This window comes from Laetiporus sulphureus (genome assembly GCF_001632365.1).
Source record: "Laetiporus sulphureus 93-53 unplaced genomic scaffold LAESUscaffold_4, whole genome shotgun sequence".
Classification (NCBI taxonomy): domain Eukaryota; kingdom Fungi; phylum Basidiomycota; class Agaricomycetes; order Polyporales; family Laetiporaceae; genus Laetiporus; species Laetiporus sulphureus.
Window position 1 is genome coordinate 523,460 of NW_024468513.1, and position 23,590 is coordinate 547,049.

At 53.0% G+C, this 23,590-nt stretch overlaps 11 protein-coding genes across 11 annotated transcripts; 4 read left to right on the forward strand and 7 right to left on the reverse strand.

Annotated features, from left to right (window-relative positions):
- Positions 1-122: 122 nt before the first annotated feature.
- Positions 123-809, reverse strand: LAESUDRAFT_644049 (uncharacterized protein; the record flags this gene model as incomplete). Its single annotated transcript, XM_040903824.1, has 1 exon — positions 123-809. The coding sequence occupies one exon, from the start codon at positions 807-809 to the stop codon at positions 123-125; it is 687 nt and encodes a 228-aa protein (XP_040768513.1).
- A 967-nt stretch (positions 810-1,776) lies between these two features.
- Positions 1,777-4,724, forward strand: LAESUDRAFT_809679 (uncharacterized protein; the record flags this gene model as incomplete). Its single annotated transcript, XM_040914156.1, has 7 exons — positions 1,777-1,816; positions 2,812-2,861; positions 2,921-3,007; positions 3,062-3,355; positions 3,406-3,867; positions 3,923-4,120; positions 4,186-4,724. 7 exons carry the CDS (start codon positions 1,777-1,779, stop codon positions 4,435-4,437), a joined length of 1,383 nt encoding a protein of 460 aa, XP_040768514.1. The 3' UTR covers positions 4,438-4,724.
- LAESUDRAFT_721150 (malate synthase) lies at positions 4,562-6,646 on the reverse strand. Its single transcript, XM_040907963.1, has 6 exons — positions 6,250-6,646; positions 6,062-6,197; positions 5,677-6,006; positions 5,486-5,620; positions 5,224-5,428; positions 4,562-5,165 (listed from the first exon to the last, which is right to left on the reverse strand). Exons 1-6 carry the CDS (start codon positions 6,593-6,595, stop codon positions 4,698-4,700), a joined length of 1,620 nt encoding a protein of 539 aa, XP_040768515.1. The 5' UTR covers positions 6,596-6,646; the 3' UTR covers positions 4,562-4,697.
- Positions 6,647-7,081: 435 nt separating this feature from the next.
- Positions 7,082-8,213, reverse strand: LAESUDRAFT_721151 (uncharacterized protein). Its single transcript, XM_040907964.1, has 4 exons — positions 8,053-8,213; positions 7,794-7,974; positions 7,359-7,622; positions 7,082-7,265 (listed from the first exon to the last, which is right to left on the reverse strand). The coding sequence occupies exons 1-4, from the start codon at positions 8,134-8,136 to the stop codon at positions 7,222-7,224; spliced, it is 573 nt and encodes a 190-aa protein (XP_040768516.1). The 5' UTR covers positions 8,137-8,213; the 3' UTR covers positions 7,082-7,221.
- Positions 8,214-8,408: 195 nt separating this feature from the next.
- On the forward strand, positions 8,409-10,044 carry LAESUDRAFT_711231 (DUF926-domain-containing protein; the record flags this gene model as incomplete). The annotated part of the gene is made up of 3 exons (XM_040906817.1): positions 8,409-8,914; positions 8,983-9,054; positions 9,105-10,044. 3 exons carry the CDS (start codon positions 8,409-8,411, stop codon positions 10,042-10,044), a joined length of 1,518 nt encoding a protein of 505 aa, XP_040768517.1.
- Positions 10,045-10,219: 175 nt separating this feature from the next.
- Positions 10,220-10,906, reverse strand: LAESUDRAFT_643547 (uncharacterized protein; the record flags this gene model as incomplete). The annotated part of the gene is made up of 5 exons (XM_040903794.1): positions 10,220-10,320; positions 10,377-10,475; positions 10,531-10,562; positions 10,622-10,662; positions 10,745-10,906. The coding sequence occupies 5 exons, from the start codon at positions 10,904-10,906 to the stop codon at positions 10,220-10,222; spliced, it is 435 nt and encodes a 144-aa protein (XP_040768518.1).
- Positions 10,907-11,200: 294 nt separating this feature from the next.
- On the forward strand, positions 11,201-11,460 carry LAESUDRAFT_643324 (ribosomal protein L39e; the record flags this gene model as incomplete). The annotated part of the gene is made up of 3 exons (XM_040903780.1): positions 11,201-11,259; positions 11,318-11,363; positions 11,410-11,460. Coding segments are annotated over 3 exons (156 nt in total), but the record flags the coding sequence as incomplete, so codon positions are not given.
- Positions 11,461-12,003: 543 nt separating this feature from the next.
- Positions 12,004-13,165, reverse strand: LAESUDRAFT_809685 (OsmC-like protein). Its single transcript, XM_040914157.1, has 4 exons — positions 12,876-13,165; positions 12,660-12,816; positions 12,416-12,606; positions 12,004-12,354 (listed from the first exon to the last, which is right to left on the reverse strand). The coding sequence occupies exons 1-4, from the start codon at positions 12,996-12,998 to the stop codon at positions 12,295-12,297; spliced, it is 531 nt and encodes a 176-aa protein (XP_040768520.1). The 5' UTR covers positions 12,999-13,165; the 3' UTR covers positions 12,004-12,294.
- A 520-nt stretch (positions 13,166-13,685) lies between these two features.
- Positions 13,686-14,366, reverse strand: LAESUDRAFT_711234 (OsmC-like protein; the record flags this gene model as incomplete). Its single annotated transcript, XM_040906818.1, has 4 exons — positions 13,686-13,745; positions 13,811-13,992; positions 14,042-14,198; positions 14,259-14,366. The coding sequence occupies 4 exons, from the start codon at positions 14,364-14,366 to the stop codon at positions 13,686-13,688; spliced, it is 507 nt and encodes a 168-aa protein (XP_040768521.1).
- Positions 14,259-19,286, reverse strand: LAESUDRAFT_747419 (uncharacterized protein). The gene is made up of 13 exons (XM_040911469.1): positions 18,939-19,286; positions 18,491-18,882; positions 18,153-18,440; positions 17,913-18,091; positions 17,493-17,854; positions 17,020-17,432; positions 16,728-16,969; positions 16,463-16,675; positions 16,117-16,285; positions 15,942-16,061; positions 15,681-15,887; positions 15,499-15,624; positions 14,259-15,451 (listed from the first exon to the last, which is right to left on the reverse strand). Exons 1-13 carry the CDS (start codon positions 19,162-19,164, stop codon positions 14,747-14,749), a joined length of 3,642 nt encoding a protein of 1,213 aa, XP_040768522.1. The 5' UTR covers positions 19,165-19,286; the 3' UTR covers positions 14,259-14,746.
- Positions 19,287-19,401: 115 nt separating this feature from the next.
- LAESUDRAFT_349753 (prokaryotic type I DNA topoisomerase) lies at positions 19,402-23,566 on the forward strand. The gene is made up of 16 exons (XM_040902119.1): positions 19,402-19,597; positions 19,647-20,011; positions 20,076-20,245; positions 20,298-20,553; positions 20,606-20,687; positions 20,743-20,879; positions 20,935-21,155; positions 21,215-21,406; positions 21,465-21,643; positions 21,703-21,828; positions 21,889-22,276; positions 22,325-22,872; positions 22,936-22,963; positions 23,021-23,131; positions 23,188-23,274; positions 23,324-23,566. Exons 1-16 carry the CDS (start codon positions 19,517-19,519, stop codon positions 23,470-23,472), a joined length of 3,120 nt encoding a protein of 1,039 aa, XP_040768523.1. The 5' UTR covers positions 19,402-19,516; the 3' UTR covers positions 23,473-23,566.
- The last annotated feature ends 24 nt before the right edge of the window (positions 23,567-23,590 follow it).

Consider the following 23,590-nt stretch of genomic DNA (forward strand, 5'->3'; position numbering starts at 1 on the left):
TTTCATCATCATCCTCCAGACGAAGGTACTTGCCATTTTTACCTCGATCAATCAATCGTTGGAAAATGTCTGGTTTAAGAGATGCTACCAAATCAGCTATCTGCCAGAAGTTTTACGTTCAGTCAGTAGATAACCACCTCGAGCGGAGTTCCTAATTTGTTGCTGATTGAATACAATGAAAGGGAAGACCGAATATGCGCAGTGCGATGAATGTGAGCCTTAAGCAAAACATTTTCGAGACCTCCAAGGTTGTATGGAAATAACCATGGAAACATGCCTGGAAGCAAGCTGCTATTGTGGTAGATGCTTTCGGGCTTCGCACTGTGTCCGTAGCCTAGAACAGCACCTCCACCATGAAAATATTGCAGAGCGGTGACAATCCGGGGTTTATAGGACATGGTAGCAACGTCAGCGGCTGATAGACCGTGAACTACAAAAGGACAAGGACCTTCCGTAGTTCCTCTTTCTTCGTCAACCTCGTGTACCGACATCGACTCAGCAGGCGTTGAGCCATCTGATCCACGACGGAGGACAGTGACTGGAGGCTCATGTTCCGGATACTCAGAAAGATTAGCATGCGATATGGAGACACCACCGTAATCGGAATGATTAAGTAGAAGCCAATCCAATGCAGCAACAACAGCAAAAGGACGAACTAGTAAAGGAGTGCGTTTGAAGTCATCTTCATTCGGACGACAAGGACCGGTGAACAAGATCGCGAGTACATCGTCTAAATCACGCCTTGGAGGGGGTAGCACATCGTATATTTTTTCCACTGGCTGCGAAAATGCAATTGCGTCCGCGATCATTTCCGTTGTCCTTTGGTCACTTTAGCTACGAACGAGTTATGTCTGACCCTCGCAACTAATATCTGCTCCACAAAGGTCAGCTGACGTAGAACAGTTGGAACGTCACCGAGCCATAGTCCATTCGCCAGTGCAGTACTTGGTAATCTCTTTTGCTGCTGCAAGACAGAACGACACGATTCACATACGTTGATGTACCGGATGCCGTCGGTAACATGAATGCCCTCGGAGAGCAGTATAAGACCGGCACATGCTGTAACTGAATCTGTAGATGCATAATGTTCCTGACGTGTAACGAACTCGCCTTCCCTGTGCAGAGATGACAGGTCAATATCATCTATTCGGATAGAACGCTACCTCTCGCCCGACACGCAAATGAGCACAGACAGCGCATGGCTTCTCGAACATTGATGCAACGTCGATCGAGTCACTCCAGTCTCGCAACATGGTCAACTTATCTTCGTGGTTCAAAGGTGAAGGGGGGAACGTTCCTGACGAAGCAGTGGAGGGAGAGGACGATGTTTGTGCATCCGAACGTGGATTGGAAGGCATGTGATCGATGGATGGATTGTGCACGCGAAACATTGGATACACCCTGGAACAAAGCCAGCAACAATGCGCGATGATATCCCGCAAGACGGTGTCTGCAGTTCATCTGCCGGTAGGAGGGACGAGACCATGTGAGCGAGTCGGTAAGCGATGCAAAGTCAACGCAGCACACAAGATCAATCAACGGCATATCCACTAATACATCGTCGGTATTCACTACAGGCATACCTGAATGGCAATCGACGACACCGAGAAACATATATGTTTGCAACCCTGTCCAAGGTAATCGTCCACTCATAAGCAGAAACCGGTCCAACAGACGACGGTCGAAGATGCAACGCCCATCAGAACTGATGGATTGATATCCATTGTCGACAACATCAAAGACTGCAACAGTGGAACGGCACTGGAGGCCACACCGATGCTCAAGCAGAGCGCTTTCCAGACCGAGTACAGAGCGGGTATGCGAACCACGCAATATACAATGCAGAGCAGCAACGTCCGTTAGAGATCGAAAGGGGAAACGTCGAGTGATGAACGACAACGGAACATTGACCGCAACACTTCTAACATTCGTCGACCACGATGAATCCTGCGAGCTGACAAGTTCGACACCCCTAAACATGAAAGAGGAGTGCAATGACAGCAGATGGGAAGACCCAAACAACACGGTGTGACCATGCAGATCGGTAGAAGAACATACGCAGGAGCGATAACGTGCACCCCCCCCTCAGGGGGGATGAGTGACCAAAGCCATGCGACCGCGCAAGCTTTAAACCGTCGACCGAGGACGGCGAAAACCATAGCCAACGGAATAACTCGTGGCAGCGATGAAAAGCAAAAGTACCTACAGCGAAGAATAAAGATCAGGAGAAGAACTGCAAGTATGAATGTAACGAACGTACCGATGAAGACCATTAGATATAACAACCACGCAACAAAACGCAACGTGGAGCAGCAGCACGAATATGGCCACGAGAGGCGTTCAGCAGCGAACATGATATCTGAAAAAAGTACCGTGAATCTCAAAAATGGATTGAAGACGGTGATGAACAGAAATATACCTTATGTCGTCAATGCGCTATTCAGTATGAAAGCGCAGGTGCCGCGGAAAAGAAGTCTAAGTGGAAAAGAATAGCACAGGGGGGACGAGAGAGACGGCGACGGTGGCGTGAGCATGAGTTACGTAAGTAGAAGGTTACGTAACCTGCAACAAATGCATCACGTGTTCACGTGACAAGAGTAGCGAAATAGCCAAATTGGTCATTTGGAACTCAGACAAATCTGCTCCAATTTGAGACTTATTTCAACGAACATCTCGGACGAATCGAACACGAAATATCTGAATTGAGGCAGGAAGTCCGCAGACTTGCCCGCAATTCCTCGCAACACGAGATATCCGATGTCAACGGAGCTGCAGACTCCAATGCAGTTACCACTGATCTAACGAACGCAGGAGGTGCTGATGATGACGACGACGATGACAACAATTCAAGTGTCGATGTGGTGAGTGAAGATATGCCATCTTTCTGCAAACGGAATCTTTATCCAGAATTTCAACCCAGTGCCTCCGTCTGTTGTGTGAAGATGATCCTGGAGATTCGACGGAGATCTCAACAGAACTGACGCAGCATGTAAGCCACAAGGCTCCTGTCAGCATATCGGCTTGCAATAGCATTGCTACATTTCTGAAAGTGATTGATTAGCCGCAGGAGTTCGTCATTGGCTCGTCATCACCAAACCATTCCCAATCATCCGCAGACAACGTTCCAAGAGGTCGCTCATCTCCAAATGTTTCAGATAGGGTTATAAAGAGGTCTGCATCTCCAATTACATTTCACGACTGGCCACCTGCCCCCGAACTGCTGGGGCAAATCTCCAAGGATGAAGCAGACGAGACAGATACCGGCCCGCGACGGAAGAGAGCCTGTATGAAACCCGAGGTCGTACCATCTCCTACGCGCTCCAGTTATTCAACACGACGGAGACAAGCGGACATAGTAGGCATACATGCACTCTGTAACGGTACAAGCTCATACTGCGTATGTAGTGTGATCCCCAGGAGGCCACTGCAATGAGCGGATTCTTACTGCAGGAAGATACGGTTCATCGGCGACTGCGTGGATGCCACGCCTTCGCACCCACACTGGATGCCGGCACGTCGTTAACGACCGTCAATCGCGCGTGCATCCCGCGCATCCACTCAGGTTCCCCGCAAAGGCTGCGCGCAAAGAAGGTGCATCCTAGGGGTTCCCATGATGTTCCCGAAGATGTGCTCTTTTTCGACCCACAAGTATATACACATGCACCACAGAGGCCGGGTGAACCCGGCCTATTCTACACGGTCATAGCAGCCAACAAAAGGCGGACCAATGCGAATACGAACGAACGATCTCGATCCGCCAGGATATTCGTCCGATTGGCAGCGCAGGCATGGTTGTACGCGGGCGACTACACCATGACGCAAACAGAGCTGCTATCTCGTCACGAGTGGCAGCGTGCAGGTGCTGAGGTAAATATCTCTATATTTGAACCCACTGTCGCTGCACGGCTACTATCATCCACAGATGCAGCAGAGGCTCGCAGAGACAATTCTCCGCCGGCCATGCTACCGCTACCTCCGGGCGTGGCTGAGCCTCTACCTCCGCATGGGCCGCGAAGCCAGCGATAGGGAGACCGAGGACGAGATGCTCAAGGCAGCAAGGCGCAGATCAGATATCCTGACTGCGGAAGATATCCTGGCCGCCCTTGACTCGCGCCAGCTGGTGAGAACCATTCGACAGTGAAGCCCATTCGCTGAGACGGTGACGACTGCCCCTATGATTGATAGCTCGTCGTTATCTGGAAAATGCAGTGCGTTGGCTATGACAAGGACTTCCAGCGCAGGACGATGTCCATGGCCGCCGAATCGCATGCATTGTCCACCCGCGTCTCGTTTGACAATACAGAGCCTTCGACGCAGGGCATCACTACTACCGTGGGCTCCGACGTCGAAGACGCCGAAAGTATGACAGCATTCGCATCCGAGGAGAGTGACGCGGAAGACGACGCTCGCATTCGAGCACATCTCGGTCTACTTTGAATCTCGCGCTTCGCTATTTACTCTGCAATGTGAGTGCCTACCGGAGACTTCGCCTCTCCTGATTGAACTTGTCGGAGTCGGCCACACCGTGCATGTCTTCGTAGACCTCGAGGATATACGAGACTTCTTGGGTTTGCTCATATGATAGTGATATTAACCATGTTGTGATGCGCTAGAGATACAGCTACAATGACACCATACAGTTACAAGCTGATTCGTGATAGATGCAGAAGACGAAGTCCAGACGAAATGAAGGACGTTCACAGCACGCTGCGCTGCCATTGAGCCGGGCATCCATCGGCAACAGCCAAGTAACCCATCAAATCGCTCGTCAAGAACTCGCTCGGCCACTCCTTGCGGATCTGGCTCTTAAGATACTTCGCCACGATGTCAAGGTTCTTGTCGCTATTCAACGGGCTCTTGAGGGTCGGCGCGATCTCGTCCACGATGCGGTCGACGTAGTCGGCGGTGATGGTCTCGCCCGTGTCTGCAATGCGCACGCTGTACCTGACCCACTGCCAGAGTTGCACACGCGTGATCTCCGCCGTTGCAGCGTCTTCCATGAGATAATTGAGCGGGATGCAGCCGTTCCCGCCGAGCCAGGCCGAGCTATACGCAAGCGCCGTCGCGACGTTCGACTTGACACCCTCAGAAGTAATCTTGCCGGGCACCCTGCTGTCGAGCAAATCGGCCGCGGCCACCTTCACATCTTCACGACGAATGTGATACTGCAAGATGGAGTCAGTATGTCATAACCAATAAGATTAATATGTGAAAACAGCTGACCTGGTTTGGACCTAGCATGTGCTCATTGAAGATCTCCATGGCGATCTGGTTGATTAAGGGGTGTGCAATCCAAGTACCGTCGTGACCGTAGGTGACCTCACGCAGCTTGTCTGCGCGGACCTTGCTCATAGCGACCTCGTTGGCCTGCGGGTCGTTCTTGATTGGGATCTGGGCAGACATGCCGCCCATCGCAGCAACTCGTCGCCTAAAATCACAAGTCGATCAGTAAAACTGAATTAGAAGCTACATATGTGTGACCCACCTGTGGCAAGTCTGGATCAGCAGACGCACGTACGAGTCCATGAAGTGGGCCTCCATCGTGACATCCTTGCGGTCCGGGAGGACGGCACTCCTGTCAGCCCTGTGCTTCTTGATGAAGCTGAAGATATAGTCCCATCTGCAAGCATTCCATGAGTAACATGTTTCTAGGACAACCAACGATATCCGACTGACCGTCCACAGTTCAAGCCGGACGAGTGCGTCCTCAATTCGAACAAGATCTCGTCCATCTGGAATGCGGCAGGCAGAGTCTCGATGAGGACGGTCCCGCGGATCGTGCCCAACGGGATGCCGATGTATGACTGGGAAAAGTTGAAGACATCGTTCCACAGACGCGCCTCGAGGTAGTGCTCCATCTTCGGGAGATAGAAGTACGGGCCAGAACCGCGAGCAACGAGCTCCTTTGCGTTGTGGAAGAAGTAAAGACCGAAGTCGAAGAGCGAGCCGGACATCGGTGCATTGTCAATCGTCAGTCGAGGCTCATCAAGATGCCATCCTCGTGGACTGAAGATCGGTATGTCAATGTCACTTTCTTGCACCGCGCAGGATCAAGACGTACCGGACGATGAGGACCGCTGGGTTCTGGCTCAGCTTGTAAGACTTGCCTCCGAGTTCGAAGTCAATCTGGCGCCTGATAGCAAGGCGCAGGTTGACCTGGCCATTGATCATGTTCGCGAAGGTGGGCGAGTTCGCATCTGAAAACACGTGCGTGAGCGCGAACCCCTATCGCGAGGTGAGCTTGCTTACCCTCAAAGTCTGCCATGAAAGTCTTCGCGCCGCTGTTGAGCGCGTTGATGACCATCTTCCTGTCCGTCGGGCCCGTGATCTCGACGCGCCTGTCCTCGAGACCGGGCGCAGGGGGCGCGCAGAGCCACGAGGGGTCGGCACGGATGTGGGCGGTCTCGGGGAAGAAGTCGAGTTTTTGGCCGGCATCGAGGCGCTGCTGGGCAGCCTCGCGGGCAGTAAGGAGGCTCTGGCGGGTGGACTCGAAGGTCCTGTGGAGGGCAGCGAGGAACTTGACCGCGTCCTCGGTGAGGATCTCAGCCTGGGCCTGCTGGGCCTGTTTGGTGTGGATCTGTACGCCGGTGAGCATGATGAGGAGTGGTGGGTGTTCAGGGGAAGATGGGCGATGAGAAAGGAGGCTGGAAGGAGTTGCATTTCAGACCTTGGTATAAGTAGGTACTCGGCACTCCGTCCCCCTTCGGCGGGAAGGCTTCACGTCATGCACCCTTCCGCCAATTCACGTGCCTCTCTGGCCCCCCGGAGCACCGTGGGAACCTCCTGCCAGCTGCCCCGGAGTCCCGCCCTCCATCGTCCCCTTGAGCCAGCTTCCGTACGCCTCGCCGCAGAACCCTTCAGCCTCGCCATCCGCGCGTTTCCATGCAAGCTCAGGTCGCTCAGCTGCGTCTGAAGCAACACGATCGGGCGACGGACATCAGCCCTTTCGGACTGTCGGGCGACGATCAGCTCCATGTAAATCTAAATGAAGTTAATCTTCGCACTTCTTGGGCCAGAGTTCTTCCGACCGTTCTATATTGGCCTTGGCCTCCTCACGAGTGAACTCACAGAGACCACACGAGGCCTCGTCACCACACGAAGAAACCATGGATTATCACAAGCACTGCTAACACACGTCTGGGCAGACGATCTACACGGGCGGGTCACGATAACAACAACATACCCCCACACAACCCCACGTTCTCCAGATGCGGGGTCGCTCTACTCGACTTTGACCTTGCGTTCCGACGGAACCGGTACTGGCTCTGCTCGATTGCCGGTCGTCACCACCAAACATGGAACGCGCGGAAGGACGTGAGCTGAACGCGTTCCGTCTCGGCTAGAATCCCGATGCTTACCTGCGAGATCCTTGACGACGCGTTCGCCGATTTTGATTACACGCCTGCATGCCATCTGCCACACGCCACAGCTGACAGAGCCCGCGGGGGCAAATGGAAAGGCGAGCCACCAGCTGAGAGGCCCGAACCATCCCGGTGGGAGGTAGAACACGGCGGACTTGCGGTACCACCACCCGACGATGAATTGCACCCCGGCGGTGAGGAACCATATAGCCGAATTGAACTTGAGCGAGAAGGACGTCCTCACGGAGGACAGCTCGCTATCTATAAGAAAGGCATTCGGCAGGTACGGTGAGAGACGGTCAGCCGTAGAATAAGGAATGTGAGGGCAGAAAAGGAGGAAACATCATCACAGGCATCAGCACCATGCTGCCGTGTCACATAGCCTCTCAAACGCTATGCGGCCGAATACCATACGATTTCAAAGCTACTCACTGAGCTTTTCCAAGTCCCCAAGGCCCTTATCCACGCTCCTCTTTCGCTTCACCCACTTCGCGAATTCATCCTGCGCACTGGTCTGCAGCAGCTCTTTCTTGTCTAGCAGGATCTCAGACTTGAGCTTCTTCTGGCGCGACAATGTCCCAGCATAGAATATGCGTAGATATAGCGCGTACGCCTGGGTTATCGACCAGTACACATAGTACGAGATGAGCGAGGAGATCGACGAAGTCTAGCATGAACGGATGAGGCTCACAAGCTCAAGTAGAAAAGACTGCCCAATCCATGATACAAACTCTGTGATAAACACAAGCAGAAATATTGTCGCAATCAAGGACATCTTGAGAGGTGAGTACGGTACAATTGATCAGACCAGCAGCGAAGCAGTGCAGACAGTGCTCAAGCCTCGAGCTCAAGGAAACGGCCACGCTGACGATGCACTGGCGCGCATCCAGCGTCGACGTCACGTGCTCTCACTGATAACTACTCGGCGATCGCCGAGACAGCTCTTGCCCCGCACGAATTCGCACGCTTTCTGGCCAGCTTTCAATTGGCAGACCAGCAACCTATACGACATACTTGTCCATTCACTCATCTTGCTGGACAACCGACATGGCAACAATACATCCGTCTCGCATGGCTCTAGTGCCACAAGACTCTAGAGATTCACACCCATCCTCGAGGGAGGCGAGAGACCGTGGCCGGTCGCCTTCCCCTCGATACTCTCGCCGACGCACGCCTTCCATTGACAGGGAGAAAAGACACTACATGGACGAGGCGCGGAGGGGTAGAGAGGAGGAAAGCAGCAAGCTTCACGAGCGAGGCCGCGCACGCGCTGATGACTACTTCGATGATGCCAGCGGCAGTGGGGGACAGCCGGGGCGGCGTGGAGGAAGCAGGAGCGTGGATAGGGAGCGGGATCGTGAACGCGGAGAGAGACGAGAGAAGGACAGGATGCGACGGCCCAGCCCAGAGTACAATGAGTACCGAAGGACCTCTTCACCCCGGGAACAGGAGGACTCTGCAGGTGCACGGCCTCCGTGGAGGCAACAACAAAACGTGTACCCAAGGGGGAGGGACCGTGCCCCGCATATTGGCGGCGCTGATTACATGGACAGGTATGTCACTGGTCTTCCGCATGTATCATGAGATTTCGTACGTATTCACATGGTCTTGTACCCCGCAGCCGAAGACAGCAGCGAGACAACATCACTTTCAGCATCTGGCCTCCGTCGCCCAAAGCACCTACGCGTGACTTGTAAGTTCCATCCGTTCATTGTATTCCGAAGCTCACAATCTTTGCTCCAGATCACGGAGTCCCGATGCCAAAAGACGGAAGAAGACGCACAAGCGCCACTACGACTCTGATGAATCTTCCGCCACGGAATCCGAGGAGGAACGCCGGCACCGACGGAAGGAGCGGAAGCGATCACGGAAGGAGAAGGAGCAGGACAAGTCGAAGGAGAAGGAGCAGGTCAGATCGAAGGAGAAGGAGCGGGAGCGCCGAAAGTACAGGTCGCGATCCCGGCGGCATAGCGACGAGGAGGACTCCGAAGATGAGAGGGAGCAACGGCGAAGGCGCGAAATCAGAGACAAGAGAAAGGGCGCTGGTAGAAATGAGAGTAAAGAGAGGCGGCGCAGCACGACCAGGACGAAGAGCCCTGAAGAACAGCCTCCCACATCTGAGCCAGAGGAGGACGAGTGGGTCGAGAAGCCGGCCACCACAAGTCTCCTCGCAGCTGCAGCTCCCGCTCAGGCCAGCGGCATTCCGTCCAAGGCACCAACATCTAATGCTCCCGTTAATGCCGCCCAGATACAGCAGGCATGGGCAAACGCCGCTGAGGACGAATCAGACGAGGAGGTCGGCCCGCAGCCCGCGAACAAGATCATGTCCTCGCGCAAGGTCGACGAGCGGCAATACGGCGGCGCATTGCTGCGTGGAGAGGGTAGTGCGATGGCGGCGTTCCTCAAAGACGGCACGGACGTGCGCATCCCACGCCGTGGTGAGATCGGGCTGGCGTCCGACGAGATCGCGATGTTTGAGGGGGTGGGGTACGTGATGAGTGGCAGCCGGCATCGGCGCATGAACGCGGTGCGGATGCGGAAGGAAAATCAGGTCATCAGTGCGGAGGAGAAGCGCGGGATCTTGAAGCTGCAGCAGGAGGAGCGCGAGCGGCGGGAGGCCATCTTACGCGAGGAGTTCCAACAGCTTGTCACAGATAAGCTCAAGTCGGGAGCTGCGAAGTGAAGCGATGCTCGCGTCAGAGTATAGTGTAATTCTTGCTCGTATGTGCTCTCATGAAATATTGTTACATCGGTTCGCGACACGATTAGACGCATCAATGCACATTTCTAATAGCATCGAGACCGTGATGAGCTATGTCAATCCACATTCCGCCTTTCCCCTACATTGCCCGTTATGTCTATAGCTCTTCACGCGGTCCCTTGGCATCCAAAGAGACGAGTTCGACGTCGAAGACGAGGGCCGAGTTTGCAGGGATCGCGGAGCCCATAGCACGCTTGCCTAATTTGAGCCCGTTTACAACTTCGTTAAACAATGACGCTTACTGGCATGCTCACCGTACGCAAGATCCGATGGGATGCTGAGAGTGCGCTTCTCATTTACGCACATGCCCTGGAGACCTTGCTCCCAGCCCTTGATGACCTGGCCTCTGCCCACTGATAGCCGGGTCAGACAATTTATTGCAGTACACAAGTAGCGCTGCATGCTCACAGGTCACTTGGAACGGTTTGTTGCGGTCAAAGCTGGTGGCCACGTCAGCATCACGATTCGGTGGAGAGACCGTGTGGAGAGCGCTTCTTACCTCGAGTCGAACTTCTTCCCATTGGAGAACAGTTTGCCAGTCTATGGATTCGGGTGTTTAGCTGGATCAAATATAATATAGATCACAAAGCCAGCGTGCACACAGACCGCGCTCCCGACTCACGTAGTGTACGTTGAGCACGTCACCATTCTGTGCCTTCACTTTGCAATCCTCCGGCAAGTAAGTCGTGTTGATCTCGAGCTCGGTCGGCGGCTCTGGCGCCTCCGCAGCTGCAAAGATAGCAAGAAGGAGAACAAGGAAGAAAGTGAACAGGCCGAACTTCATCGTTCTCGAAATCAGTGAACGCGGAGGTAGCGCAGACCAGCGCAGACCAGCGCGCCTACGTATGCGCGCTAAAGTCACATCAGTACCCGTGGGACTTATGATTGGCGCTGGAAACAAACTGCCATATCTGATGCTTAGTCAGTACTGTACAGCGCGTATTTCGGGAAACTTTATTTTTCCTCACCTTCCACCGACTCTCAAGCCATCCCTGACATCAAGAACGATGGTGCGTTGGCCCATTTTGCGACTATATGTCGAGCGTGCATGCTGACGCGAACATTTATCGCGGTGTAGCCATCGCAAAAGAGTTTCAGGACGAAGCGTATTCTCGCGAAGGCCGCCCGCCGGAACCGGTGAGTTTGCGTCGTTCTTGCCCGTCTAGACAGCGATATCGACGCATATATCCTCCAGGCCAATCCCCCAGTGGTTCCGCTTGAAGTCGGATACCAAGATCCAGGTGCGTACGCCCAAACTTCGCATGTGCCCACGCACTCACCCTCCAGCAGTACAACGCCAAGCGCCGCCACTGGAGACGCACAAAGCTCAATATTTAAAGCTCTCCGCTCTCGCGTCTCCTCCAATATTCATGCTTCGGTTTGGCTGTATAATGGGAGTAGGGGAGACTTGCACCACGCCGACATCTCCGCGCACTCGCATACGCACCATGTATTCTTTCAACATTGGCCTATGACTTCCTGGGCTGAACTATGCGCATGCTCTATGACCAAACGCTTGGCGTGTGCTGTCGACTATCTCTTTATAAAGCGCCCCAGGCCCTAAAGTCCCGTTTCCGTTATACTTCTCAAATCAGGGTTCGTGCGCTTTGGCTGAGCACCCACCTCGGCTCCATTTCGCTCCATCCAGCTGCTCGTCAGGCTTGCCTCATGATCCGCATATGCATTTAAGTCTCATGATCCGCATCCGCATATCAGTCTCATGATCCTCCGTTTCGCGAAGGTGCGCATGAAGCTTGTATCTCCGGTGGCGACCAAGCTCCCAGTGTTGGCGCATGTTCAACAATGCGTACCCTTGTATGCGATGGAATGTGGAGCACCGGAACATGTATCCACTGAAGTCTTTTTAAGGCCTCCGAGTTTGTGAGTGACTACAACGTGATCCTTGACGATTGCGTGCAGATACTTCATTCGAGACTGGATATTCATCACAACGTGACAATCGCAATCAACTCCCGGCGAAGAACTACTGCACGACTTCCCAAGATTCGTAAAGCTACACTGAAGGACGATTAACGATGCACAAAACAAATCGGTCGGACGAAAATGGAGCCGCTTGCTGCCCTGAGAACAACGTGGTTTGCGTATGGTGAGAAAACGTAAGTCTAAACCGCAGCGATCATGGCAAATGCTCCCGACAGAAAGCAAGGACGTTCATATCTTATTGACCGTCACCTCGGCGCCGTGCTTAAGTGCACGGCTGTAAGCGCAGAACTGCAAAAGTGCCAAGTCAAGACTTGGATCGTCAATTGGACAATTTGAAATTGGAGCTCACCTTGTGCGCAGCAGCGATGACTTCATCGTCATCACACCCTTCAACGGTAAGTTCGACCCGAAGACCAAATCCCTCCAGCTCGGGATCTGAGGGATGTCCGAGATACACCTTGGTGTGAACCTTCGAGTTCTCAGCGATGTGCTTCTTGCCCGCCCGCGCCGCCATCAGCTGGAGCGAACCAAGGAAGCAAGCTGCAGGAGAGGAATAAACACATAAACACGCCAATGAGCTAACGGGGACATACAAGCATAGCCCATGCCAAAGAGTTGTTCGGGATTCTGGCCATCACCCTTGCCACCGATGGCCTTGGGCATGGCCATCTTCAGCTCGAGGGGTGCGTCACCATTAGACTTTACAATACCGTTCCTGCCCTGGCCTTCCGCGGTTGCCTTGGCAAAATACTGGGAGGGTTCTAACGTGAGTGACACTCGATTATATGGAGACACAGCAAAAGACGTACGACATGGTCTTTGAGGGTGAGGATGCCGCGGGCGCGAGGCATGTTCGGGTTGTGCATATGACGGATAGCACCGGTTACAACACGATGAGTGAGGGGACGGAGAGCAGCCTGAGAGGGATGCATGCTGAACGTATGAGCAGGTAGACTTGGGTTAGGCGTTGGCTATTAAACCGATGATTAGATTGGAGTAAATTAGTGCTAGAACTACAGAGACGTTTAATGCGAATGTAGTAAGCCTTGACGATGAACCGCAACAATTCCGAGTGCAGAACGTTGGTGTGAGTTGTTGGTAAGGTGGCCAGAGACAGAATTACCGACTTCTGGTGCCGTTCCCACAGACGCTATATATCGCGGAGAGCGCTGAACGCGACTATTTCAACAATTATTACAGCCTTGCTGATGCAGATATTATTCCGACACCGGCTCCGAGGGATGCACCGAAATGACGCAGAATATTGGAGCAATGAGTACTGTGACCATGAGCGGGAAAGGTCGAAATGTTTGGAAACTCCGAGGACATAGTCGGCCACGGAATCAGGCACAATACATAGATACCTCAAAACAGTGCTGGCCGGGAGATGCCGAGGGACAGGAGTGGCACGGTCATGCGCTTAGGTACGCGCCGGTCGCGTTAATCGTGACCAAGCGCGACTCGATGCGCCATTGCGGACGGTGTTGCATTCAAATAGCAATAAGCGCGGCTCGCATACAATTGATGGGAGTATTCTCCATAGAGCGGAGCAACCGGCAGCTGCGACACACCAGGGCCAGGGAAAATTGCACTATTTATTTCATAGCAGCGCAAAGCGCTCAAGCCTTCGAGACGTTGACTACCACGCCTTGCGTCAATGCTCGACTGTAGGGACACGCCTAGAGAAAGACGTTGATCAATGTGATGCACAAGAACTAGGAGGAATCTTGACGGGGGATCTCACCTCATGCCCAGCTTTGATGAGATCCTCGTCAACGCCTTCCACCTGGATATCCACCTCAAGACCAAAGCCTTCCATCTCCTTTGGCTCACCCACGTGCACTTGCGTATGTACGACCGCGTTCTTCGCCATGTCAGACTTTCCTAATTTGCCAGCGACAAGCTGCATCGCGCTCAGGAAGCATGCTGCCATGTATCAGACAAGTCCGGGAATATGCATAAAATGCTGTCTTACCTGCATATCCCATAGCGAACAGCATCTCAGGGTTCTGCCCATCCCCCTTTCCTCCAAGGGACTTGGGCATCGCCAGGCGCAAGTCAAGGCCATAGTCGTCATCAGACTTGACTTGGCCGTTGCGGCCCTGACCTCGCGCCGTTGCATGGGCCGTATACTATATTCAGATATTTGCTGAGTTAACTATGTATCGAAAAACCAAACGGTAAAGGAATACCTTGTGGTCCCTAAGCGTGATCAGCGAACGCGTAGGCTGGTATAGTGCACTGGTGCGCTTGAGCAAAGCCACACTGTGGGGTGCGGGCCGGAGAACAGCAGCAATCATACTTGGGGAAGTGGAAGAAGGGTGAGACACGGCGTGAGGGATGTCGCCATCTTATACGTGCGCGAGCCCACTTTGACAGACGATGATGGAGAATGACACCAGAGGAAGCAAGTCATGTCGATCAACGAGGTCGCGCATACATCCTGAACGCGTCAGTGACGCACAGTCAAGCTTCAAGAGGGCGTAGTAAGACAGAATGAACACCCAGCGGCAGGCAGATCCCTTGAGGATACCGTGAAGCAATCGCAAACTTGACATACTAAACCAGCGCTACCTTTGAATAGAGAAGCTAGCAGAAATTCGCATCAACTCAGTAGCTAATCTGTACTTATCAGCAATATAATACATTTTACGCACAGCACGAGAATGGCTCGCCGCAATCAGAATCCACTCGCCGTTACACGCAGCTGCTCCAGTTTCTTCAGCACCTCCCCGACCGTCCTATCCAGCTCATTCGCAATCGAACTTTGTTTGTTCGCCGGCAGTCGCGCAAACGTCTCGCACAGATCCCCATCTACCACCGCCTTCACCGGCACGTAATAACCCCTCCATGCCAGGTGATCACGGCCGACTATGCTTAGTTGCTCCGTCCGCATGTGCTGCTCGAGTGTCGAGATGAAGTCCACGTCTTCCTTCGACACGAACGGCACGAGGATGCCGATCGTACCGTGAAGGCCGGTATACAGTAGTACTTCGCGACCACCTGCAACCAACGAGACTTTATTGATCGACGTCACGATGTCCCCGACGTGGAAGTGTGCTAGCATTTGCGTCTTGTGCGGTGCGCCCGCCAGGATGCCCTTCTCATGCAAGATGCCTGCGCCAGTAGGATCGTCATCTACCTGGTCCGATATTTTCGGGTCGAGCCGGTTGACGAATACGTCGCCGAAGCGATCACCGGCGACGACGGTGTTATAATCCACCATGGTCGTCGCAGTTATCCAGTGAGGCTGCATGTCATCAGCAAAGACGAGCAGCCGGTTTTCTGGCGCCTTGTATACAGCATAGAAGACAGACTCCTGCATGTCTCCAACGAGGATGCGTGAGCCTTGTGTATTGAGAGTGACGATCGCAGACGAGAAATTCTGACAGTAACATGAGCGGGATATTTGGACGAGGGCTGAGCACGTACTTTGTTTTCCACCTTTCGCAGAAGCTTCTTCTTACCCATGTCGTACAGCCGAAGCGCCTTGCCGACACCAGCGACGAGCTTCCCCTGGAAAGCCATTATTGCAAGGGGGACATCATTCGTCTCTGTCTGAGCGGCATCTCATGAGCCGACGGCGCTGAACTGCAACTGCAGAGGTCACATACCTTGTGCAATAGCTCCAAGTCCTGCCCGTCATTGATGAACCGGTAGGTCCGTAAGAATCCGCTTGTACAGGAACGGGGAGCCAGGAACGTATCCTGTGCCGTACCAACAACAAGATGAAGCTCGCCACCACGTACAGCAAATGGAACGACAGCGATCGAGAACGCTGCCTCGTTGTTGTCCAGCGGGATGACGGTGACCGTTTTCGCCTTCCGAAGAGTTTAGTTCTTGCGCACGGAACAGATACTTAGAAGATGACTCACATCCACCGGGTTGATGATGCGAATGCACGATGCCCATGTTCCCGCCGGCGCTTTTGGTCGACCGAAAACCTCTGGCGGGAGATTCACCACGTCCTCATCGATCATTTTGCCTTGTTCGCGCTGTAACGTCACATCAGGGCTGAGAATACGTCAAATCGCGCAGCGGAATACGTACCAGCTTCTGCAGCTCTTTCGCGGCAGCCGCATCACTTCTAACACGGTGGTCGCCCTCGATAAGATAGAACAGTCCATTCGTAGGATGAGGGATAAATTTCCGTGGAGTGTATGACAGGGGAATGGCATCTTGCTTCAGCTTTGTGCCGAGCTTCGGTACCTGGAAAATCCTAATAATCATAAAGTGCATCAGTAATTTCGATCACTGACTGAGATGCGAAGTTGACAGCAAAGGTTCAGTAGGAACAATTGGTATGAATTGAAAAGTGAGTCGGCATATACCATGAGGGCACAATACGATCCCTAATGCTCATCTCTGCAGGAAAGCAAGTAGAAAGCGCACTCACCTCAAGACGCTCCCCGAGATTCCAATCAACCCCTCAGGACAAAGCTCCGCGGAGAAACTCCACGCATAATCCAGGTTCTCGAAAATTAGGGGAGTGAAGTGCATGAGGTTCTGATACGTGTAATTCAGCCATGACCGCGAGGACAGAGCCAGGATGGCCGGGTTCTGCTGAACAAGCACCCGGAGGAGGCGGATGGGACGGGTGCCAAGGAACCTGTACTATCGTCAGCTACGTTCGCACGTAAGTTTACATCCATCCAACGTACCGAGTACGAGTGTCCGTAAGCTGACCGTTCACTGGGTCCAGCACAGTACGCAGAAGCACACCGTTCTGCAAACCGATGTTGACGAATGTCGTCGGCTGCGCCTTGTTGATACCGGCATCGAGCATGTCGGCGATGCAGATGGAGGAGGGCGGCGCCGTCAGTGCTTGCAGACTGATCGTCTCAAGCGTGCTCTCTGGATCGAGCGACACAATGCGTACAGTTTGGTCCTCACAACCGACAGCCTAGGAGAGGTCATCAGCGATGCAATCCTGACAAAAACTGACCGACTCACCAAGTAAGGCGTCCGCTGCCGTCCTTCCGGCACCTCCGCGATACTGAGAGCTAGCACTGTACTACCCATCGCCTTACGATCCTGATACTCGTTGAGTTGCCCATCCAGATCCAGCTCGAAGTAGACCAGCTCTCCTGTGCTTAGCGCAACCACGACCTGCCGCTTGTTTGTCGTGGCGGCAACGATGGTCCTGCCAGACGGTACTCTCCATTCGTTCACGCGCTTGTCACTTAGGACGTGTCGAATACCATGCGGATGTACCTGGAGCAGAGCATCGTAGCCGATCTGCTGCACGGCGAGCGTGGGCGCTGAAGAGAGGAAGCCGGTATCCTGGACTTCCTCGATAGTCTCGCCAATGCAGAGGACAAGGGTGCCGTTCACGAAAGACAGAATGATGTATGAGTCGTACGGATCTATGCAAATAGTGCATGTGATGTGATGCACATGTAAGCAGTTGACATGCCAGCACTTACCATCTTCCTTCAACTTCGTCGTCCAGACCGCATTCGGGATACCAGGTAAATCAGAGCTGACGACTTCCTCTACTTCCAAACCATGACGGAGCATCCTGAACGAACTCCTTGCCCCACGACCACAGGCAGCGAAAATCTGGGGCGTGTCCGAGTTTGGCAGTAGATTCAAAACCTTCGAGTCAAGAATAGGGCAGAGCGAATCCATCTCGTCAATGAGGGCCAGGTTGTCCAGAGGGCGAGGCTTGAAAAATGGATGCGGAAGAGGAGAGGAGGGTTCCGCCATACCGAATGACGGGTAGTTCGCAGATGAGAACTCAGGTTCGTTGTCATCATCACCCAGTTTTTGAAATTGATAGAGGTAGCTGTACAATATCAATGTCAGCTTCATGCTCTTGATCTAAAGATAGGGCTGTACTCAACTGATTGCCAAACTCCGCTGCAACGAACAGGAAGCCAGACTTGAGAATGCACAGGCTCGAGGCCACAGGGACCGTGTCGAAATACTTGATCTTCAAGGCCTTTACTTCCTGTTCTTCGTGCTCAATTGTGACCTTGTACAGGTCACCCTCCTCGCTCTGAAGGAGGAAGAAGAACGCTCCCTGTCACGGGAGGGGTGGAGAGTCAGTACGTATGGAGACAAGGTGAATGGTGTTTCCTTACCTTCATTTTGTGCATGACTGCTGCCGTAATGATGAGTCCGCGGTTAGGATCTGCAAGAGGATGCTGTCTTCGCGGTATAGGGACACGGTGCTGGGGCGCATCCATATGTCGGTAAATAATATGGTCTTCGCAGCACACCAACACACCAGAAGGCCCGTCATAACGGTCAGACGAGGCCAATTGGCCTCCAGGAACCTGCACGAGCAAATTTGCTCTAGGATCGGTGGGCTCGCTCCATTTGCGAACGACGTGGTTGAGACCGAGATCCAACTCGTAGTAAGTCAACATCTAGAAAGACGTGAGCATACTCTGTTGGACGATATTCGATGCGACGTTACCTTCTCGGCATTGTTGAATGCTTCTCCTGTAGGGTCCTGGTCCGACTCAGAGTAATCTACTTCAAGAGCAGCGAACATCGGATTGTCGAAGCCGACATCCAAGCCGACAATGTGGTGAATGATGGAGTTGTTCTTGTGGGCTTCGAGCGGGGAGGAGATAGTCAGATTCGCAGCTGCATCCCGATTGAGAATGTAGACGAGTTTCGCCTTCTCAACGGCGGATATCATCACACTTCGTCCCTTGGGGTCGGTAGCGAGGTATTGACCGGGTACGATGCGACGAGCCCCGGACTTTCCAAACGTCTCCTGGTGCACCTTGACGAAGCTGGTTGTCTTCGGGTCATATTCGAGGATGACGATACGGCCAGAGTCGGACCCTACGATGGCGTAATCTAAGAAGGCATAGCAAGTGAATTACATGAAGACCGGCATACGTACAATGGCTCACCCTTGGTCCCGCCGGTCAGACGAAATGCAGCGAGAGATCGGATTGACCCAAAGACGTCGCTCGCAATTACGGTCGAGATTTTGCCGCTCTGCACATCCGGGCGTAACAGTTCCAGACGAGTGCCACGAGAGACGATAATTTCCTGCTGTCTAGATCCAGAGAAATTCCCTGCAATTGCATGCGTAATTGCTGTGGGAGGCTGTAGCGTCAAATTATAGAGATGCATGGGAAAAGCAGAATACAAAGAGAACGCGACAAACAGCGAGGTCGTAAAAGCCGCGTGCTGCACAGGGTAGTAGAAAAGAGATCGCAAAAGAAGAGCTGCAAGCCTGCTGGTGAACTTGTAAGGCGCTCTCCTTGCTGAAGCGCCCAGATCTACAACAGGTCACACCCGTCACTACGACGGCGTCACGTGGGACTATACGCGTCGCGTCTGTGGCAAATGTTGTCCTTCAACGTCTTCTTCGAGCTGTCTCACATTCCTCCTCCCCAATTCTTGTGCTCAGAGGTCGCCTGCCTGACTGAGCTGCATACATCGACGAAGGCGACATTATTGACGACCGAATCCACCACCGCTAATGCGAGTTTTGTGTGTGGCGGAGAAGCCGTCGATCGCGAAGGCAATCACTCAGATCCTGTCAGGAGGACAATTCACCACGGTAGGCAGACATCATTGCGATCCCTTGTGTATCTGATGTCAGTCGGTAGCGACAAACAGCCAATAAATACATCAAGAACTATGACTTCAGCTACCCCCAAACGAACTCGTTCTTTACTGTCACAGCGGTCTCTGGACATTTGTTGGAATACGAATTCGATCCATTATACTCGAAATGGTCCGACTGTGACCCATTTGACCTGTTTGAGGCGCATATATACGCATCGGTGACCAAAGACATGAAACCCGTCTCAGAGAACCTCACGAAGGAAGCTAGACGTGCACAAACACTGATGATATGGACCGACTGTGACCGGGAGGGGGAGAATATCGGCGCCGAGATTGTTAGCATATGTCGAAAATCTCAGCGCAACATTACAGTCAATCGAGCCCGATTCAGTGCTATCATACCGCAGTGCGTTTGCGATCAAGTCGACGACGACAAACGCCAGGAGCGAACTAACAGTGACCACGTATAGACAGATCCACCGCGCCGCTCAACATCCAGTGCAACTAGATATGGCACAAGCGAACGCCGTGGAAGCAAGAATACATCTCGATCTCAGAATTGGTGCAGCTTTCACGCGTTTGCAAACCCTTAAATTGCAGCACAGATTCGAGGACTTAAAGGCCAAAGTAGTCTCATATGGTAGGTTTTTCGTGTTTCAGGGCCGGATCATTTTATGGGTACTCTATCACAGGACCATGTCAGTTCCCGACGCTTGGTTTTGTCGTGTCGCGATACAATCAAATCAAGTCTTTCGTCCCGGAAGAGTTCTGGTACATATTCATGTCTTTCGCACGTGAATCACCCAACGGAAATGAGGACGAGACAATATTCTCATGGAGAAGAGGACATCTGTTCGAGTTCAACATTGCTTTCATTTTGTATGAAATGGTTTTGGAGTCCCCGCGCGCCCGCGTTACGAAGGTCGTTAGCAAGGACACGAAAAAATGGTACGTCGCAACTACAATCATGTGCGCGCATTCATCAGATCTCGTACTGCAGGAAGCCTCTGCCATTGACGACTGTCGAGCTGCAGAAGGCAGGGTCCAGGCTACTCAGAATGTCTCCAAAGACGATACTCGACGTGCGCAGTGGGCAATGTGCACACTGGACATCTTGTCTGACACGCATTGTTTCAGATCGCAGAGCGTCTCTATCAGCAAGGATTTCTTTCCTATCCTCGTACGGAGACTGACCGATTCGACCCTCAGTTTGACTTCATGTACTTAATAGACAAGCAGATGGTCGACCCAGCGTGGGGTGCCTTTGCGACAAGGTAGGCTCTCATTCATCATGGTCTATGATGGAAATTTTTGACCCGATATATGGAGGCTTCAGAATGGCGGTTTCAGCAGACCGCGCCAGGGCAAGAGGGACGATAAGGCGCATCCGCCGATTCATCCCACAGCACACGCTGGCAACCTCGCTGGGGACGAGAAGAGGGTCTACGAATTTATCACCAGGCGGTTCTTGGCCTGCTGTTCCAAAGACGCAGTAGGCTGGGAAACCACAGTGGACGTGGAGTACGGCGGAGAGGAGTTCTATGCAACCGGTCAGTTTCCTTTATTTGCTACGACACGTCACGCAGATGATAAATGCACATCGCACTAGGTCTGACGGTGCGAGAAAGGAACTATCTGGAAGTTTATCCGTACGACAAGTGGTCCGACAAGGAGCTTCCCCAATTCCAACAGGGCGAAGAGTTCGTCCCTACTGTTTGCGAACTCAAGACCGGTCAGACAACGAAGCCTGCTCTGCTCACCGAAGCTGACCTAGTCAGCATGATGGACAAGAATGGTATCGGTGAGTAATCAATGTCTTTATGGACCATGCGTATGCATGCGAGTGCGCTCACTTTCAGGCACGGATGCTACTATTGCCCAACATATACAGACTATCATAGATCGCGAGTATGTTATCGAACGCATGCACGGCTCTACAAAGTATCTTGTACCCTCGACGCTTGGCATCGGGCTCGTGGAGGGCTATGATGCAATCGGATTTGAGAGAAGCATGAGCAGGCCTCAGCTTCGACGAGAGGTGCGCCGTTCCTTTCCATTCCGTATACAGCTGGACATGACCCCTTTTTGAGTGATTAGACGGAACGTCGTATGATGGAGATATGTGAAGGCACACGCACGAAAGCTGATATGCTCACTGAGAGCATCGAGCAGTACAAAGAGATGTTCATGAAGACGAAGCTCGAAATCAACAAACTGCTCACTGTACGTGCCACTCGTACTCTATCCGGTCTATTGCTAAACGTTGATTTATGATGCCCTTAGTGCGTTGGCGACCGTCTGCGGAACAATGTGCAGGATGTCGAATCGGATGATACAGACGCTGCAGGCGGTGGCGGAGCAGGAAGAGGCGGTAGAGGTGGCGGAGGTGGTAGAGGCGGGAGGGGTGGCAGAGGCGGGAGGGGTGCAAGGGGTGCAGGAGGACGCAGAGGCAGCAGGGGTGGTAGGGGCAGGGGAGCTGGCGCTGGGAGGGGTGTTGCGGACAACGACAGCAGTGATGACGAATGGAACGAAGGGGGAGCTCCTCGGGGAAGGGGTATCAGAAGAGCGGCTGGTCCTTCAAGAAGCGCACCTTCTCGCCGTGGACGAGGTGGGCGAGGGACGGCTATAATTCCGCCACCGCCACGACCAGAGAATGATGACTCAGATGATTGTAAGTGCAAACAGCTTCGCGACGACACTGATCTCAATATATCTGCAGACTGGGATGAGCCTGCTCCAGCCCGAGCTCCTCTCGCTTCCGCGAGGCAAAACAACGTCGGGCCACCTGTACCTCGCTCTGCCATTGTGCCTCAATGCGATTGTGGGGAACCTGCGGTACTGCTCACAGTATCGAAGGAGACAGCAAATAAGGGAAGACAATTCTGGAGATGTGACAACAATGATGGATGTAGCTTTTTCGAGTGGGCGGATGGATTATCTAGCGGACTGTCGGCCGGATATTCTGCTGTTGCGAACGGCGGACTGGCTGTTCCGACTGTGGTACCCACAAAGCGATCGATAAGCAATCAGAACGGAGAACGTCGGCGCTGCGCGTGTGGATATACGGCAAAGCTGAGAGAAACAACGAAGGGCGCGAACATAGGCAAGAAATACTGGGGCTGCCCTAATGAATCTATCAAGGCTCGGTGTGGATACTTCGTGATGGCCGACGAGACAAGTGGTCTGGACGCCGATCAAGAGAGGGGAGCATATTTGAGTAATCGCGGTTCGACCCAAGGCGGTGCCGTCTCTGGAGAATGCTACAAGGTGGGAAGCTAGATCGCAGCGATGTCGCGGGTTGTGCTGAGTTCCTGCTATCCTTCTCGGCAGTGTCATCAAGAGGGTCACTGGGCAAGTGGCAAGTCTTGAATACAACCAGTCATACTGTCTTCGATGATCTAATGATAAAGTGCAGCTTGTCCGAATGGTGAGCTCGAACCCTCAAAACGAAGCAAGAGCAATGTGACAGCTTCTGCTGCGATGGGTGCCTGTTTCAAGTGCGGCCAAGAAGGCCATTTCGCGAGTGGTATGCTGCTGACAGAATCACCAATATTCACAATATTCGACTAACTGTTGCTCTAGCCTGTCCTGGCAGTGCCAGTGCTCAAAGTAGCAATATGGAGGGCATCCGATGCTATAAATGTAACGAAGAAGGACATTACAGCAGCGGTGAGCGGATACTTAAACTGCCAATTGCCGCTGCTAATCTCTGCTACAGCATGTCCAGGCACTGGCAGAAAGACTTCCGCGACAAGGGGTTCAAAGAGAGGACGAGGTGCCCGACGCAACAGTGGAGGTATTACACGGACCAACAGTAGAAGAGGACGAAAGAAGTCGTCGGGCATTGCTGCAGCAGATGACTTCTGATGATTTTGTGTACTCCTTGACATCGTCTTGCAAGTTATCATCTCGACCACATACTATAGCGGATGTTTTTCTCAGTTTGAAAAGCGAGGAGCATCCGTGAATGACATGGAAGACTAAG

Excerpts from the sequence above, each read along its gene's own strand:
- LAESUDRAFT_721150 (XM_040907963.1), bottom strand. The coding sequence starts at position 6,595 with ATGCTCACCGGCGTACAGATCCACACCAAACAGGCCCAGCAGGCCCAG. Across the intron at positions 5,621-5,676 it reads TCCGGCTTGAACTGTGGACG|ATGGGACTATATCTTCAGCT; the intron begins GTCAGTCGGATA and ends GAATGCTTGCAG. Across the intron at positions 5,429-5,485 it reads CTGATCCAGACTTGCCACAG|GCGACGAGTTGCTGCGATGG; the intron begins GTGGGTCACACA and ends TTGTGATTTTAG.
- LAESUDRAFT_747419 (XM_040911469.1), bottom strand. The coding sequence starts at position 19,164 with ATGCATCTCTATAATTTGACGCTACAGCCTCCCACAGCAATTACGCAT. Across the intron at positions 18,092-18,152 it reads CAGTCATGCACAAAATGAAG|GGAGCGTTCTTCTTCCTCCT; the intron begins GTAAGGAAACAC and ends CTCCCGTGACAG. Across the intron at positions 16,970-17,019 it reads GGCAGCGGACGCCTTACTTG|GCTGTCGGTTGTGAGGACCA; the intron begins GTGAGTCGGTCA and ends GACCTCTCCTAG.
- LAESUDRAFT_721151 (XM_040907964.1), bottom strand. The coding sequence starts at position 8,136 with ATGTCCTTGATTGCGACAATATTTCTGCTTGTGTTTATCACAGAGTTT. Across the intron at positions 7,975-8,052 it reads AGTCTTTTCTACTTGAGCTT|GCGTACGCGCTATATCTACG; the intron begins GTGAGCCTCATC and ends TCGATAACCCAG. Across the intron at positions 7,266-7,358 it reads CGTCGTCAAGGATCTCGCAG|AGCCAGTACCGGTTCCGTCG; the intron begins GTAAGCATCGGG and ends GCAATCGAGCAG.
- LAESUDRAFT_349753 (XM_040902119.1), top strand. The coding sequence starts at position 19,517 with ATGCGAGTTTTGTGTGTGGCGGAGAAGCCGTCGATCGCGAAGGCAATC. Across the intron at positions 20,012-20,075 it reads TTCAGTGCTATCATACCGCA|ACAGATCCACCGCGCCGCTC; the intron begins GTGCGTTTGCGA and ends GACCACGTATAG. Across the intron at positions 20,688-20,742 it reads CTCCAAAGACGATACTCGAC|ATCGCAGAGCGTCTCTATCA; the intron begins GTGCGCAGTGGG and ends GCATTGTTTCAG.
- LAESUDRAFT_809685 (XM_040914157.1), bottom strand. The coding sequence starts at position 12,998 with ATGCATCCCTCTCAGGCTGCTCTCCGTCCCCTCACTCATCGTGTTGTA. Across the intron at positions 12,817-12,875 it reads TCACCCTCAAAGACCATGTC|TATTTTGCCAAGGCAACCGC; the intron begins GTACGTCTTTTG and ends GAACCCTCCCAG. Across the intron at positions 12,355-12,415 it reads TCATCGCTGCTGCGCACAAG|TTCTGCGCTTACAGCCGTGC; the intron begins GTGAGCTCCAAT and ends GCACTTTTGCAG.